Source organism: Schistocerca cancellata, chromosome 3 (assembly GCF_023864275.1).
Source record: "Schistocerca cancellata isolate TAMUIC-IGC-003103 chromosome 3, iqSchCanc2.1, whole genome shotgun sequence".
NCBI lineage: Eukaryota > Metazoa > Arthropoda > Insecta > Orthoptera > Acrididae > Schistocerca > Schistocerca cancellata.
The window spans coordinates 507,213,187-507,230,312 of record NC_064628.1 but is presented as its reverse complement, the minus strand read 5'-3'; the positions used below and the strand labels follow the sequence as shown (position 1 = coordinate 507,230,312).

Sequence of the window (17,126 nt, the reverse complement as noted above, 5' to 3'; positions counted from 1 at the left end):
TGAGTGTCTACGGAAAGTGATTGAAGAGCACTGAAATCACGAGCAGGCCACAAGGTGGTGGATGTCCGTGCCTCAACACAGCACATAGCAGAGGCTGGGCTGCTCTATAAAGCAGGATAGGCAGCTATCTGTGGCAGAACAGAGTACACTGCTGGTGCAGGCACAAGTGGAAGAGAGGAAAACCTTTCAGCACGCATTTCTGAACAGGCAGATTCATCAGACATCATCATCATTATTAAGACTGCAGTGAGCATGGCATCATCGATGTTTCAGCCTGGATCAAGGGAAACATGTCGCCTGGTTGAATGACTCATGTTTCTTATTGCACTGGATGGATGGCTTACACACATCAAAAAAAGTTTTGCAGTACCCCAGTTCCCAGAACTGTAGATAGATGTTGACTGTGGATATTGTATCACAGACACAGTCCCTTTGACTGTTCAAAGATGTTACTAAACCCACCCAAAGATGTAAACAACCATGCATGGTCAGCATCTATTAGAAAGAGGGGGTCCAACAGCTGATCAGTTCCAGTGATACCACCAGGAAGGAGGTACACGGCTCGTGTTGTCTGTAGTTCAACCATGCCTAGGCGGTCAGTGCCGCAGTTCGATCATGTCCGCATTGTTACTTTGCGCCAGGAATGGCTCTCAACAAGGACAGTGTCCAGGTGTCTTGGAGTGAACAAAAATGTTGTTGTTCGGACATGGAGGAGATACAGAGAGATAGGAACTGTCAATGACATGCCTCGCTCAGGATACCCAACATCTATTACTGCATTAGATGACCGCTATCTATGGATTATGGCTCAGAGAAACCCTGAAAGCAACGCTACTATGTTGAATAATGCTTTTCGTACAGCCACAGAACGTCACGTTACAGATCAAACTGTGCGCAATAGGCTGCGTGATGCGCAACTTCACTCCCAACATCCATGGTGAGGTCGATCTTTGCAACCACAACACCAAGCAGCGCAGTACAGATGAGCCCAACATGCCAAACGGACTGCTCAGGATTGGCATTACGTTCTCTTCACTGATGAATGTCGCATATGCCTTCAACCAGACAATTGTCGAAAACATGTCTGGAGGCAACCCCGTAAGGCTGAATGCCTTAGACGCACTGTCCAGCAAGTGAAGCAAGGTGGAGGTTCCCTGCTGTTTTGGGGTTACATTATGTGGGGCCGATGTACGCCACCAGTGGTCATGGAACACACCATAACAGCTGTACAATACGCGAATGCTATCCTCCGACCGATTGTGCAACCATATTGGCAGCATATTGGTGAGGCCTATCGAACATGCCTGGGATACATTGAAAAGGGCTGTTTATGGACGACGTGACCCACCAACCACTCTGAGGGATCCACACCAAATCGCCGTTGAGGAGTGGGACAATCTGGACCAACAGTGCTTTGATGAACTTGTGCACAGTATGCCACGACGAATACAGGCATGCATCAATGCAAGAGGACGTGCTACTGGGTATTAGAGGTACCTTTGTGTACAGCAATCTGGACCACCACCTTTGAAAGTCTCACTGTCTTGTGATACAACATGCAATGTGTAATTTTCATGAGCAATAAAAAGGGAAGAAATGATATATGTTGACACTATTCCAATTTTCTGTACAGGTTCCAGAACTCTCAGAACCAGGGTGACGCAAAACTTTTTTTGATGTGTGTTATTTGGATAAACCGTCATCTAGATGAACAGCTGCTTGAAACGTGCACTGTGCCCCAAATGGCAGTTGGTGGGAGCAGTATTATGCTCTGGGGGAAATTCACCTGGGCCCCCATGGGACCTGTGGCAGCAGGCCTGATCGAAGGCACCACGACAGCTATGGATTATGGACATCATTATGAACGACCTGCACCCTTCATGTATGATGTACTCTTCCAGTAGTGAACTATGACTGTCACAAGGCCAGATTCATGCTGCAGTGACCTTAGGAGCATGATAGTGAAGTCACAATGTGTTGGCCAGTGAATTTGCCTGATCCAAAAATGAGTAAAACACATCTGGGGTGCTGATGCACAAATCACCAGCCCATGGTTTACAGGAATTTTGTGATCTTTGCATGCATATCTGGTGCCATATACATCTGGAAACCTGCTAAGAACTTAGCGAATCGTTGGTGCACCAAAATCAATGCTTTATTGCATTCCAAAGATGGACCAGCATGCTATTAAGCAGGTGTTCATGATGGTATGGCTAACGGGAGTGTGTGATTTGTGACTGTGTCCCACACAACAATGATAATGTGGACTTATGCTCTATGATCAATAGCTGCATTCACAGGGTGTATACAGGGACAAGGAAAAAAAATTCCCGGATTTCTCCCGGATACCCCGTTTAAAAAATATGGTTTTTCCCGGGCGAAAATACACTTTTTATGTGCTAAGTGACAGTAGGTTTTCCGTAGATTTTCCCTCGGAACTGTAAAACTTATGAATCATTTGAATGGTTAACGTTTTATACAATCGCATAGAACTTCCCGGAAAAAAAAGAAAAGACGGGGCAAAGAAGGTTTTGGAGAGACCTTTAATTAAAAAAAAGAAAGGGAGAGAAATTTTGGAAAGACCTTTGATTTGCATCAACATATACGCTGCATATTTTCATATTACAAAAGTATAAATTCGAATTGCACCAAACACAGCGCGTTAGTTTCCGGAGCGTTGAAACCGAGACTGCGATGTCCTTTTGTAAGCGAGTCATATCTCAACCCACGAGATCTCGTCAGCCGATGACAGCGGCTATTCAGAACATAGGACACGTGTTATAGTCAGCCAATAGCAAGATCACTGGTCACATAGCACGAACACGCATGAGGAAAAGTTAATGGTTTACATTAATGTATGCCGCACCGTATATCTTCTAGAAAAGCTAAGCTTTCACATATAATGTTAGTCTCTAAGATTAACATGCTACAACAGAAGCTAAGCTTTCACATGTAATGTTGATATTTTTTGCGTGTGTTATACTTTAAGACACATCACACAAATGTGACAGTAAATTTAAAATTATGACATAAATGTCTCGGCTCGATATTCTTGTAAGTGGCTGGTCCTCAAACTGTTCTGTTTCGAACGCTCTGTGATTTAGATATCCATCCCACTTTCTCACACGTAACATAATTCATCTTGCGTAAAAAGAAATTTACTTTGAAAGTAACGCTTTTCTAACCACCGTTCGCAATACTATTCGGAGACTGTTAGAAATAGGTTCGATTTACCAGTTGCCAGAGAGCACCAGAAAACAGGCATAATTGTGCGTGTGCAACTGCAGTGTTGTAGGAAGCCCGTATGTTCGTGCGTATAAAGCACTAAGAGAGCTTACATTACACCATAAAAGAAACAGTGCATCAGAGGATACTCCAAGAGCATCGGAATTTCGTAAACCATACTAAAATGCATAATTCGGCTTGTTGTGCAAATTGGCTTTTTCCAGATTCACAATGAAGTAGGTTCCATCTGATATTAAGCTTTTCAGTGTGGTTTTAGGGATGTAAATTTTCTTGGAGTACCAGTACTCTACGACCTCATTTTTCATTCTTTATTATGGCATAATGCCATATATGGCAGAAGATGATAACGTGCACTTGAAATTCAGCGAACAGTTGGAAGTAGCCAATACTGTAAAATGATCGCCTCGGGGGAAAGATTAATAAAGCCAAATTTCTTTAGCAAACTTGCAAAAATAACTTCACTGTTCTGCAAGGCGATTAATGCTTGACCGCTACTAACTTGGAAATAAAATCAGAAAACTGAAATTAATAATATATTTTTGCCGTCCGTAATTATGTGAATGTATTTTAATTCACTTGATAGCTCCCAGCCACAGAAATCCGTATTGTTTTCATTTGACGTGGGAGCAGTACACGAAGAGAAGCAGCGAATTCACTTTACGTAAACACGGGTCATGTGGAGGTTAACCCCCTCCCCACTACAACTCAGACAACTCTGTGCAAGCGTGAATCTGGCAGCTAGCGCGTGCGAGAAAAAAATTTCTCGTTTGCATCTGGCTGCTTGCTGCTACTACCGATACAGCCAACAGCCAAACTTCAAGTAGCGGGAGAAGGTACTGCTTATACGCGAGTCAAATGCGCATGCGCAACAGATCGCTGGCAATTGGTCAAACGAACCTAATGTGAACAGTTGTGACGTCATGCTCATGGCAAGCAGTTTATTGTTACGAAGAATTACAGTCTTTGCCCTACGTCCTTTGACATATTTTTGCTATTTGCAGACGCTTGTGCGTGCACGGTTGTTTGTTGTTGTAAATTGCACATTTCCTTTGCCACTAAAGTTTTATTTTTTCCCCTCTCGTTTATATTTTATTGCTGCAGTATAATTCTCCAGTAGCAGGATACAATAACATTCTTTGCTAGAGAATCACTTCTGCAGTCAAAATTACAAAAATTTAACTTAAAGCTAAAACAATGAAAAATTCCCGAATTCCGAAAAATTCCCGGGTTTTTCCCGGTTTTCTCCCGGATGAAAAAATTCCCGGGTTTTTCCCGGATTTCCCGGGTCGTATACACCCTGATTCAACAAGGAAACATTGAGATATTATTCATTTTTATCTTAGTTCCTCAGTCTGAAAACTTTAGTGATGTGCAAAATTAACACTTATAACTAGACGAGAATTTTATTTTGTTTTCATTCCTTCAGATCCTGTGGCTACTACCAAGGTCTGGTCAAATGTCAACTGTATACAGATTTCAAGAAGTTATCCTCTGCAATAAACATTCAATGCATTTAGAAGCTGACAGCAAAATAGTCAATCATATGTTCATGGCAATTTCAGTATGCTTAGGCGCATTTACCCACCTCTACTTCTACAATGTAGGGTATTTAACGAACATACCGATGTGATTGAGAGAGAGGACACACAATTTGAATGAGGATTACAATTTAATGTCCTGTTGGTGAGGACACAGAGACAGTGGCTATATTATTCAGTGTACATGATTGGTCAAAATAAAGATAATCAATAAATGTAAATCTGGGACAATGATATACAAATCTTAACCAAACTTTCATCATAAATGTTTGCACTTCATCAACATAGCATCCCTGCTCTTATCACAAATCAAAAGAATAGAAGAGTACTTAATGCACCGGTCCTTTCAAATATTTAACAAAAAATGGTAGAACTGCTGTTATTCCTTCTGTAATATCCCCTGTTCTCAACCTAACTCCAGCCAGTCACTACAACATTTTGTGTCAACATACTTTCAGAAACATCCATAGCCTGTTACGTAATTATGCAGTAGTGGAAAAAATTAAGCAATCATCATACAAATGGTATGGGATAATAATAAATGCCTATTATAATGGAACTACATCATAGTCTCAGTTATACGTATGAAAATTCAGAATGCCATGGGAATCTATTACCATGTAACACTGTCATGTTTACCTCATCTGACACTAGAAACAGCATCAGAAATTTCTGACACAAAACACCAAGCGAACGCTCATCACGGTTACCATCTGCCTGTTGACTATTTGGAGTAAGGGGGAGTTCCTTCTCTTGATATCTCGGTGAGCAGTAACACAACTTTTGCATTGCTTTCACCTGAAATTTAATAAAAGTGAATGTATAATAACTTTATAAAATTACAGAAAGACAGAACAAAATATTGTCTGCATATGTAATCAATAACAATTATGAGTATGGAGACCCACAAGTAAGTCAACTAAAACTAGTTATGCAATTCTTAACAAGTCAACCACATGAGAGCGAACTTAACTGTTGGGACGACAATTTTAGCGAGATGTGGGATACAGATATGTCCTTCATGTGAGAAGTCAGAATGACCTTTAAGAATAGTTTTGTCTGTAAGTCTTTACAGGCTTACAATCTACATTATGAACTGTACAACAACACAAAATTTGTTAAAAACATGTGCAATGATGTACAACAGTGGTTTCAAATAACAATATTTAAATTAAAATATTTAAAACAATGACACAACAGGTTGTTACTGATGCCTTTCTCTCCTCCAGTATTTCTGTAGATACCAACACCATTCTGTTTTAGACAGATAAACATTATATGTACATTCAGTGTACTATGCAAAAGTTTTAGGTGGAGGCGGGTGGTTATTTTGAACTATGGTTGCACAAGACACTTTTAGAAACAGTGACTAAACTATTATCATTTAACTACTTTGTGGTTACCAAAAGCTTTGTGTACCAGCTTTGCTTTGCTTTGGATTGTGTATTCATCATCTTTTCTCTTATTTTGAAATGAGTACAGAGACTAATCCTGGTCCATCATGGAGTTCGAGTACAAGCCCCATGACACCACAGGGATCAGCGATCCTTGTGACTGTGTCAGTTCTGATGTTGAAGCACAAATCATGGTTATGGACTGTAAAGCCCTTTGAGAGAGGTGTGGCTTGTCCCCTTGGGTAGTCCAAGTTCCTGTTTGCATCTGCTCCTGACTGCTGTGTCACAGTGTCTGCACTATACTTTACATCACAGAATTTATTTTACAAATTTAGAATTTACTGAAGTATGTAACAACATATTTTGAACTAAAGTTGTCTTATGCAGGTTCTATGCTTCTGACCATTTCTTTAAATGATATCCCTAGTCTGTGAACTGTTAATCCACTAATAAAACTACTTGCTCATTTTTACTACTTTTACAGAGCACGAAAGGAATTACCTTCTTCTGATAACCCATTTCTTCTGCCATTCCTTTCAGTTCAGCAAGTGTTGTTAGGAGCTGCTGATTTCCAAACCACTGATAGCTATTCTTACCAATCTGAAAAACATATATCATTAACACAATCTGCACTGAAAGAAGAACTAAACTGTAAGTGGTGGTGTACCCACCCAAAGGCAGAAGCAGTGAGATGGGGGAGGAAAAAGAGTCAAGGAAATATCTGGCAAAGAAACTAGGTCTTCTCAACACACCCTGTGTTGATATCATTAAACATCATAGCCGTAATTTAACATAATAAGGCACTAGAAAGGCGTACACTATATTGGGACACTGTAAATATACACCCTTCACATCCACACTTATGTAATAAAAAGTTCATGTAAAATGAGCAACTTTGAATATAATGTAAGAACTTTGAATCTTTCCCAGGATTCCTAGCTTCATAAGCTTTCCCCCACAGGCCATTTACCATATGTCATGGGCTCATGAACGAGCAGAACATTCAAATACCTTTGATGCCATCTGAAGGCTCTCTAGGACGTTGATTATGTCATACAATCGTCTCCTTTCAGTATGAAGCTGAGCGGCAGCTTGGTCCAAGGATATAAACAGATTACTATCAGGGGGTACCTCCAGCGGGAAAAGTTCCAAAAACCTGAAATACGTGTAACATTCGACGCAATTCAGATACATGTAGCTGAGTAGCATAAAAACATTGCTTCTCTGCAGATAAATAGCCTTAAATCTACCACTTACTTGTCACATAGAAGACTTAAAGACTTTTCTTTGCGCGGTTTGATTGCGGCTGATACTTTTTTTCGGAATTCACTCAACGAATCAACGTTCTCATCGTAGTCGTTTGAATCAACTTTCTGCTCGAGTAATCCTGCACAGTCTTCACCGAAATCTCTTTTTCTGAAATGACTTGCAACTCTAGTTAACAATTTCAAATTAGCTGTTGGTGAAACTGGACTTGGAGGGTCCTCATTTACGTTCTTTATATCACCTAAAATCTTCCTGGCAGGAGATTTCATAATATCCTGCTGACCTGAATCTAAATTTCTGTTTTCCATGCCTATGATATAAAGGTAAGCAGTTTACCATCAAAATTAAAACTAGCTAACACTGTGGTGTTTCAGAAAATCCATTGGCGTCCTTCGATATCTCAGTAGTAAGCGCATTTCACATACCACAAGAACTTTCCACCCTGTAAAACGTAAAACATACTTGTTCCTCTACGCATTCATTTTCTTCCGCCTGTGCTTACACACTGTATTCAAACATTTCCCTCCCACCCTAAACATCCAGCCCATCATTGGCGGAAATTTCTTTGCTCTTTGGACTACGAGGGAAAACATCACACACTTTTGGCGCGATTTTATGCAGAGGTCAAGGGAAATCGAAGCTCTTTGATAATAAATTCGTCAAAGTTCAAATGTGCCTTAAAATGCGTTTATATTAGCTATATGACGGCAATAAACTACTGTCTGTTGTTACAAAACGACTTCATAGGCAGTTACAACTACAAAGAACAATTTAATAACAGAGATTACTTCATTTTCCTCAGGAGTCGTGGCATTCTTCAACTCAAATCCACCGAGACAGAAATTGAAGCTTCATAAGGAATTGTTTAGGCAAGACTCGGTATCACAAGTGGGCATAAAATTGTAACTGAATCCTTTCCTCGATCACTAAACTCACCTCCTGATGTAGACCCTAACCGAAAACCTCAGAGGAAAACGTCAGTTCACTTGTACGTAAGTTCCCTAATCATACTACACTCAATGAAGGAGACTTTAATATCCAACAATAAATTGGGATAAGTATAGTTTTCTTAACGGTGTGTATGACTTAACATCCTGTGAAACATTACTAACCACTTTTTTAAAGGATTTCACCTTCCTTTCGGCTGTTAGAATTTTGACAATCGCGAAGTAAAATTCTAATAGCTGAAATCAAGATGATATCCTTTAAAATTGTAGAAGCTGAGGACACATGCTCCTAGAAATAATTTCCAAATGTCATCTCTGAAAACTAGACAAAGAATCAGTAGTGCCTTATCTCAGTGACGAACTTGGAAGACTTTCTGGTCAGCACAGGAGCAGGTAGGGGAACTAGGGCTTAAGTTTAAAAGGATAGTTGACCAAGCGATATGTACCCATCAGAATAGTTCATGATGAGAGAGTTCCTCAATGGTTATAGTTACTGCAAAGAAACTTCTGAAGAACTATTGCATAAGAGGTGTAAAACAAAGCATAGCTCTATAGACAGATGCTGAATGAAACGCATTTGACAGTTAGGAGAGGAATGTGTGAAGCATTCAGTGACTACCGTACGAGACTTGTCGAAAAATCTATCACAAGACACAAAGAAATTCTGGTCGTTTGTAAAGGTTGTACGTGGCATAAAATTAAGCGGTGGCCACACACATAACTAATGTGGTGCCACAGCTCGTGGCTTTCTCTAATAGCTTTGTGAGCTACCATTCACACAGGACGCCACAAACTCTACCTAGTTGCACAGCTTTCAATATGGTGGCAGGTGAAATCATAAGGGTGGGTATGGTTGGTTACGCCATTAAAGCTGCGACAAGAGTTAAATACAAGGGAAATGAAACCCAAATGTTCTCACAGGGAGAAAATAGGGGCCACAAACACATTTATAAAACAAATAACATTCTCAGATGAAAATGCTGCCTGCAGTGACAAACTAACCAACAGCTGGCGTAAAATGTAACCTGCAGACACGCCAGTCTTCCAAGAATTTAGAATCTTATTTTATTCTAAATAAACTGGAAGCAGCCTTGATCGCTTAACTTTTTTAATGATGACCGGTTTCAATCTTTTTATCAGCTCATCTTTGGACCATGAATGTCTGCTGGAGGCGGAGGTGCATGGCAATTTTCATGTTTGTGGCTGGTTCAGCAGCACACCACATTACATCACCAGCCACAAACAAGAGGATTGCAATGCACCTCCACCTCCGGCAGCCATTCATGCTCTGAAGATGATCTGATAAAAAGATCGAAACCGGTCACAACTAAAAAGTTAAGTGATCAAGACTGCTTCCAGTTTATTAATAATAATAATTACAGATCGCTGGTTTCCTATATAAGACCTATATTCTTTAAAATCTTATTTTATTCATTGATATAGGCGTTCTGAATAATTATTTTTTTGCATAACAGCTGCTACATTACTCTTGGAAGCTATTTCCCACACATAATACATAATTTGCACAATTTTTGGTCTCACATATCATGACATTTGTACGACTCCCTATTTTGGTTACATATATTAAGTTTATTTATTTATTCGTTGAAAATCTTTTAATGTTTTGGGATTCATCACTAGCTGCTCTTGTAATTCCAGAAGCTGCGAAAGTGTATCTGCTGACCACTGTTTCCACTTTTTCCAGTAATAAAACATAAACACACTGAAATCGAATGGAATACAGCAGTAATACTCCCGACAACCGTAACAGAATGCTCGTGTTTTGAAATATTGTCACCAAGGAGCAGTAGTGGAAGGAAAGTGGCGCAACAAAGTGCAACCAAGCTAAAGTTTTTGTGGCATGACAAAAGTTGGGTCCCTTAAATTGCGTCATTAAAAACTAGTAGTTCACACATGCAACTGCAGTATGCCACTAGCTGTGGCGACACCTTCGTTGCGTGGGTGAACCTGGTTTTAGCGTCCAGTCGCTCATAGACAGTACAGGAACTGAAACTGAGAGTAACAAAATAAAAGCAAAATGTTGAACTTTGTTTTCCAATGTGTCTTTACAAAGGAAAACCCAGATGTATTGCCCAATTGAAACCTTGTACCAATGAAAAAATGAGTGAAATATTAGTGTCAGTAACAACAAGAAACAGCTGAAATCGTTAAAACTGAATGAAGCCCCAGAGCCTGTTAAATCTCTACTAGATTCTACACCCAATTTGTGGCTGAGTTAGCCCCTCTATTAACTATAATCCGTCAGAGATACCTCGAACAAAAAACTGTGCCAAGAAGCTGGAAGAAAGCATAGACCACACCCGTCTACAGGAAAGGTAGCAGAAGTGACCCACAAAATGTCCAATGTCCTTGATATCAATTTGTTGTAGAATCTTAGAACATGTTCTGGGTTCACACGTATTGAGGTATCTAACAGAATGACACCCTCCACGCCAAACACTGAACGCCACACATCAAGACAGTCAGGTAGATACAGCATTTCTCGATGTTCAAAAAGCATGTCACTCAGTACCATATCTGCCCTCATTATCAATAGTACACTCATATTGGGATATCAGGCGAAATATGTAACTGAACTGAGCATTTCTTGGGAGGAAGGATTCAGTGTGTTACATTGTGTGGAGAGTCATAAGAAAACGTTGAAGTAACTTTGGATGCACCCCAAGAAATGTGTTGGGGTCCTTCTATTCATATTGTATGAGAGGCGTTCAGTAAGTGATCCAGCACATTTTTTCCTGATAGCAGGTTGGTTTTATTCAGGATTCCAGTACACCAAATAATTCTCCACTCTTTTGGCTACAAAAGCCTATTTTTCAATGTAATCTTCATTCAATGCAGCGGCCTTATGCCACCTTACTTGGAGGGCCTGTACACCCACATGATACCACTCTACTGGTTGAATCAGTCAATGTCTAGTTGCATCAATTACCTCCCCATCATCCATGAACTGTTTCCCATGGAGTGCATTCTGCATTAGGCCAAACAGGTGGAAGCCAGATAGGGTGGATGAGCAAGAACAGCCCAATGAAGTTTTGTGAGCCCTCCTCAGGTGCTCAGACTTGTATGAGGGCAAGTATTGTCATGGAGTAGCTTGACTGTGATCTATGGATCATCTTGAATGAGAGTTGTTCCAACGCTGCAAGGCCCACAGCTGTGTGCAGCCAGTGGGCACAGGGAGATCAGACAGGTTTGCATGCCCTTGTTCTGATGATGAGAGGCACTTTGCTGACTGCCAGTTCTCCACTGACATTCTGTAAGCACCTATGAATATCTGTAATGCTCTGATTTTCCACCAACAGGAACCCAATGATAGCTCTCTGCTTGGAATACACGTTCGTTACAGATGCCATTCTGAAGGCTATTTATAGTGCTGCCACCTATTAGAACTTCATGAAATTAGAGAGGATGTAGTGGGAATAATCTATGATGTCCCCAACAATTTCGGCATTTTTTTCAACTGATACTGACCAAGGAAAAAATGTGTTACATTACTTGTTGTGACAGTCCTCATAGTAATGACCTGCTGGACAATATTAACTGTAACTTTAGTCTTTCCGAAGGTGATGCAGTTACCGATTCTGAAGTATAGTCTGAAAAAATCTGCACAAATATTCAGTCAAATCTTCATAAGTTTTTAAAGTGATGCAAAGACTGGGAACTTCCTTTAAATGTTCAGAAATATAAAACTGTGCACTTCACAAAACGAAAAAAATTGTATAGTATGAATATAATATCACTAAGTTACAGCTGGAGTAAGTGAACTCATACAAATATCCAGGTGTAACAGGGACATGAAATGGACCAGTCACATACACTCAGTTAGCAAGTAACAGATTTCAGTGTACTGGTAGAATACTAGGAAAATGCAATTAGTTAACATAGGAAATGCTTACAAATTACTTGGCAACCTATTCTAGAATATTGCTGCGGTATGTAGTACTCATACCATGTAGGACTAGCAGGGGATATTGAACGCTTGCATAGAAGGGAAATGCAAATGGTCATAGGTTTGTTTGACCTGTAGGAGAGTATCACAGGGATGATGAAGAAAGTGAAGTGGCAGATCTTTGAAGAAATAAAAAAACTATCCCAAAAAATACTACTCATGACGTTTCATGAACCACCTTTAAGTGATGACTCTAGGAATATACTCAACATCCCCGGATATCACTCCCACAGGGATTGTAAGGAACAGAGTAGATTAATTACAGCTTTCATAGGAGCATTAAAAAAACATTCTTTCTGCCATCCATATGCGAATTAAATAGAAAAAAAGCCCTAATAGTTGTACAGTGGGACATCCACTTCACAGGTGGTCACACATTATAGATGTAGATGTAGCTGTGGATGTATTTCTAGTGTTGTACATTTAATGAACTCACATAGCATGATTGCTGTCATAACTTTACTCACAAGGGTTACTTACAAGTGTAAGTCCCTACATACATTGAGACAGAATACATGCTCAGGTATAATACAACACCCTGATATTGTAGCGATCAGCACTTGGAAGTACGTGCTTGTGATTAAATAATGGAAAATAGTACACTTGCAATTGTAACCGTGTGTAAATCTCCAGAGGGATAATAGAACTGTTGATAAGGCATATGAACACATTACTATGCTTTCTGTGAGACAGCGACAAACAATTAATGATATGTGGTTGCTTCAATGTAGATTTTATAAAAAAAATGGATAGGGAACATTATTTTGAAACGTGATTTGAAAATTACAATTTGATTTTAGTAATTAACATTATAACACAGTTGGATAAAGACAGTAGGACTCTACTGAAAGGAAATAATAAATATACCTATATGGTAATGCTCTCTCTGATTATGATGCACAGTTGATTAGGATAAAGATGATAGTACCTCCATAGTGCTGACATAAAATTTCATAAGCTCCATGATAAAGTGATATCATTTTTTGAAATCAGGAAGGACATTAAATAGTTGTGTCAAAAGCCATGGATCACTAAAAGGAGCTTGTCGAAGGGAAAGGAAAATGTATCTGTTGGCAAGAACATATGTAGTTCTTGTATTAGTTGCACAATGCATACACTGTTCAAAATTAGTATGAAAAGTTTATTAAAAAATCAAGAAACATGTTCTTTACATCAAATAACAGTAATTTCAACGACAGACTTCAGCCTATTTGTAACACAGTGAACTGAGAGACAGGACAATGGGTCACTGAACAGGTTAACATCGTTACTGATTTACATGGATGGGATATAAATGATAAGTAACTGGTAGCAGCTATGTTTAACAATCGATTTTTAAATGTAATACAAAATAAACGGACAAGCATTTCAGGAGAAAAATCAAAACAGTAAGTTGAAAAAGCAACTGATAACAGATTCAGTCATATAGATGCCTATCCACTTTTCCTTCTGAAATTATTCTCTTAAAAATGAAAGCTTATCTTGAATGATGATGTTTCCAACACAGCGCTAAAAACTTGTTCCCACATAATAAGAGCTGTTTTTCTGAAATATGTAATGCATTTTTTAAGAAGGTGATGTATTCTGGAATAGTGTCCCACCAGAACACCAATTATATTCACAATAAATCACAGTTTGAATTTTGGAAGAATTGTTCAACTGGGAATGCCATTTCCATCTTCACTCACCAGGTTTTGTAGACATTAAATAACAAAATAGCGCCATTTGGTATTGTCTGAATGGCAATAGTCTCCTACATAAATTGAGATCCAATGGGTTTGATAGTGTAGCCAACCAGTAGATAATGTCAAACTCATTTAAAAGAATGCAGACAGTTCCAGTTAGTAATTCATCAACTGCCATTAGGGGAGATTCTCCTGACTGGGGGGAAATCACATATGGGGTTCCCCAAGACGCAATCTTAGGTCCACTGTTCTTGTTCCCTGCATATGTAAATGATCTTCTGCCCAATATACAACAAGCAAAGTTAAAAAAAAATTGCGAATGATACTAGTATTGCAATCAATCCAAAAATACAAAGAGCAACAGAATAAAGGATAAATTATGTTTTTAAAAGTACTGTTAAGTCGTTTTCTGCAAACTGTCTGGCTCTCTATTTCAAAAAGACACAACATTTTCAGTTTAGCATAGCCAGAGGTGCAACACCAATGACAAGTACAGGGCGTGATGAGGGAACAATAACTAACACAGAAGCTTCAAAAATTTTAGGTATCTGAATGGATGAGAATTTAAATTGGAAAAAGCACATTTGGAATTTCTAAAACAACTTAGTTTAGTCACATTTCCCATTCTAGTCATTTTAAATCTCACAGACAGACAAATCAGTAAGTTAACATTTTGCATTCAGCCATGTAGTATGTAATAATATCATGAAGTAACTCATTTTTAATAAAGAAAGCCTTCATTGCTGAAAAACATGCTCATCTTGTAGATATCTGTTTAAGGAGTTAGGCAGCTTGGCTACTGCTTCACGGTACATTTATTCCTTAATGAAGTTTGTATAAGTAAACCATTACAATTCAAAAAGAACAATAATGCATATAATTATAATAGCACAAGAAAAACTTTTATTCATTATTCCACGTATATGTTGACTGTAACAGAAAATGGGATGCACAATGCTGCTATCAAAGTTTTTGATCACTTACATCTACATCTACATACATACATACACCGCAATCCAACATACGGTGCTTGGCGGAGGGTACCTCATACCACAACTAGCATCTTCTCTCCCTGTTCCACTCCCAAACAGAACGAGGGAAAAATGACTGCCTATATGCCTCTGTATAAGCCCTAATCTCTCTTATCCTATCTTTGCGGTCTTTCCACGAAATATAAGTTGGCAGCAGTAAAATTGTACTGCAGTCAACCTCATATGCTGGTTCTCTAAATTTCCTCAGTAGCGATTCACGAAAAGAACGCCTCCAGGCTCTCCCACCCGAGTTCCTGAAACATTTCCGTAACACTCGTGTGATGATCAAACCTACCAGTAACAAATCTAGCTGCCCGCCTCTGAATTGCATCTATGTCCTCCCTCAATCCGACCAGATAGTGATCCCAAAAACTGAAGCAGTATTCAAGAATAGATCGTATTAGTGTTTTATAAGCGGTCTCCTTTACAGATGAACCACATCTTCCCAAAATTCTACCAATGAACCAAAGACAATTATCCGCCTTCCCCACAACTGCCACTACATGCTTGTCCCACTTCATATCGCTCTGCAATGTTACGCCCAAATATTTAATCGATGTGACTGTGTCAAGCGCTACACTACTAATGGAGCATTGAAAAACATTACGGGATTCTTTTTCCTATTCATCCTGTCCAAGTCATCTTGTATCCCCCTACAGCCACTCAACGATGACACCTTCCCATACACCGTACACCACAGCATCATCAGTAAACAGCTGCACATTGCTATCCACCCTATGCGAAAGATCATTTGTGTAGATAGAAAACACAGCGGATCTACCACACTTCCCTGGGGCACTCCAGATGATACCCTCACCTCCAATGAACACTCACCATCGAGGACAACGTACTGGGTTCTATTAATTAAGAAGTCTTCGAGCCATTCACATATTTGGGAACCAATCCCATAGGCTCTGACCTTAGTTAGGAGTCTGCAGTGGGCACCAAGTCAAACGCTTTTCGGAAGGCAAGGAATATGGCATCCTTCTGATACCCTTCATCCATGGTTCGCAAGATATCATGTGAAAAAATGGCGAGTTGCGTTTGGCAGGAGCGATGCTTTCTAAAGCTGTGCTGATGCATGGACAGCAACTTCTCTTTCTCAAGGAAATTCATTATATTCGAACTGAGAATATGTTCGAGAATCCTGCAACAAACCTATGTTAAGGATATTGATCTGTAATTTTGAGGATCCGTCCTTCTACCCTTCTTATATACAAGCGTCACCTGCACTTTTTTCCAGTCGCTCGGGACTTTACGTTGGGCAAGAGATTCGCGATAAATGCAAGCTAAGTAAGGACCCAATGCAGTAGAGTACTCTCTGTAAACCCGAATTGGAATCCCATGGCGATCTATTTATTTTCAACCCATTCAGCTGCTTCACACCCCCAGGGATGTTTATCACTATGTCCTGCATACGGGAATCAGTACGAGACTCAAACGACGGTATGTTTGTGCGTTCCTTCTGATTGAAAGATTTCTCAAATGCTAAATTTAATATTTCAGCTTTCGTTTTGCTGTCTACCGTTGCCAGGCCAGACTGATCAGTGAGTGACTGGATGGAAGCCTTCGACCCACTTACCGATTCTAAGTAAGACCAGAATTTCCTTGGGTTTTCAGCAAGATCTTTTGCTAAGGTATGACGGTGGGAGTGGTTGTATGCTTCGCACATCGCTCTTTTTACAGCAGCACGAATCTCTACTAACTTTTGCCTGTTCTCATTCTCCCGATCTTTCTTGTACCGCGAGTGCAACCGTCTTTGCTTCCTGAGCATTCTCCAAATTGAGCTGTTAAACCACGGTGAGTCTTTTCCGTCCGTAACCCACTTTTTCGGCACATACTTGTCCAATGCGTGATTTACAATGTGTTGAAAATTTGCCCATAATTCTTCCACGTCCATCGTACCAGAAATAAATGAAGTCGATTGATTTACTAAGTGGGATGCTAACAACTGCTTATCTGCTCTTTCTAGTAAGAGTACACTCCTAGTCTACTTGACCGAATTTTTAACTTTCGTAACCATAGCCGTAATGACAACATCATGATACTAAC

At 39.6% G+C, this 17,126-nt stretch overlaps 1 protein-coding gene across 1 annotated transcript in view; it reads right to left on the bottom strand.

Moving 5' to 3' along the window:
• LOC126175283 (uncharacterized) overlaps positions 1 to 7,962 on the bottom strand; it is a 47,856-nt gene extending 39,894 nt beyond the window's left edge. The window contains exons 1-4 of the mRNA XM_049921947.1: positions 7,436 to 7,962; positions 7,190 to 7,334; positions 6,680 to 6,778; positions 5,424 to 5,582 (exon numbers count right to left, since the gene is read on the bottom strand). Of these exons, the coding sequence (XP_049777904.1) occupies positions 5,424 to 5,582; positions 6,680 to 6,778; positions 7,190 to 7,334; positions 7,436 to 7,752 (720 nt within the window). The 5' untranslated portion in view covers positions 7,753 to 7,962. The remainder of the gene's footprint in view (positions 1 to 5,423; positions 5,583 to 6,679; positions 6,779 to 7,189; positions 7,335 to 7,435) is intronic.
• Positions 7,963 to 17,126: the final 9,164 nt, after the last annotated feature.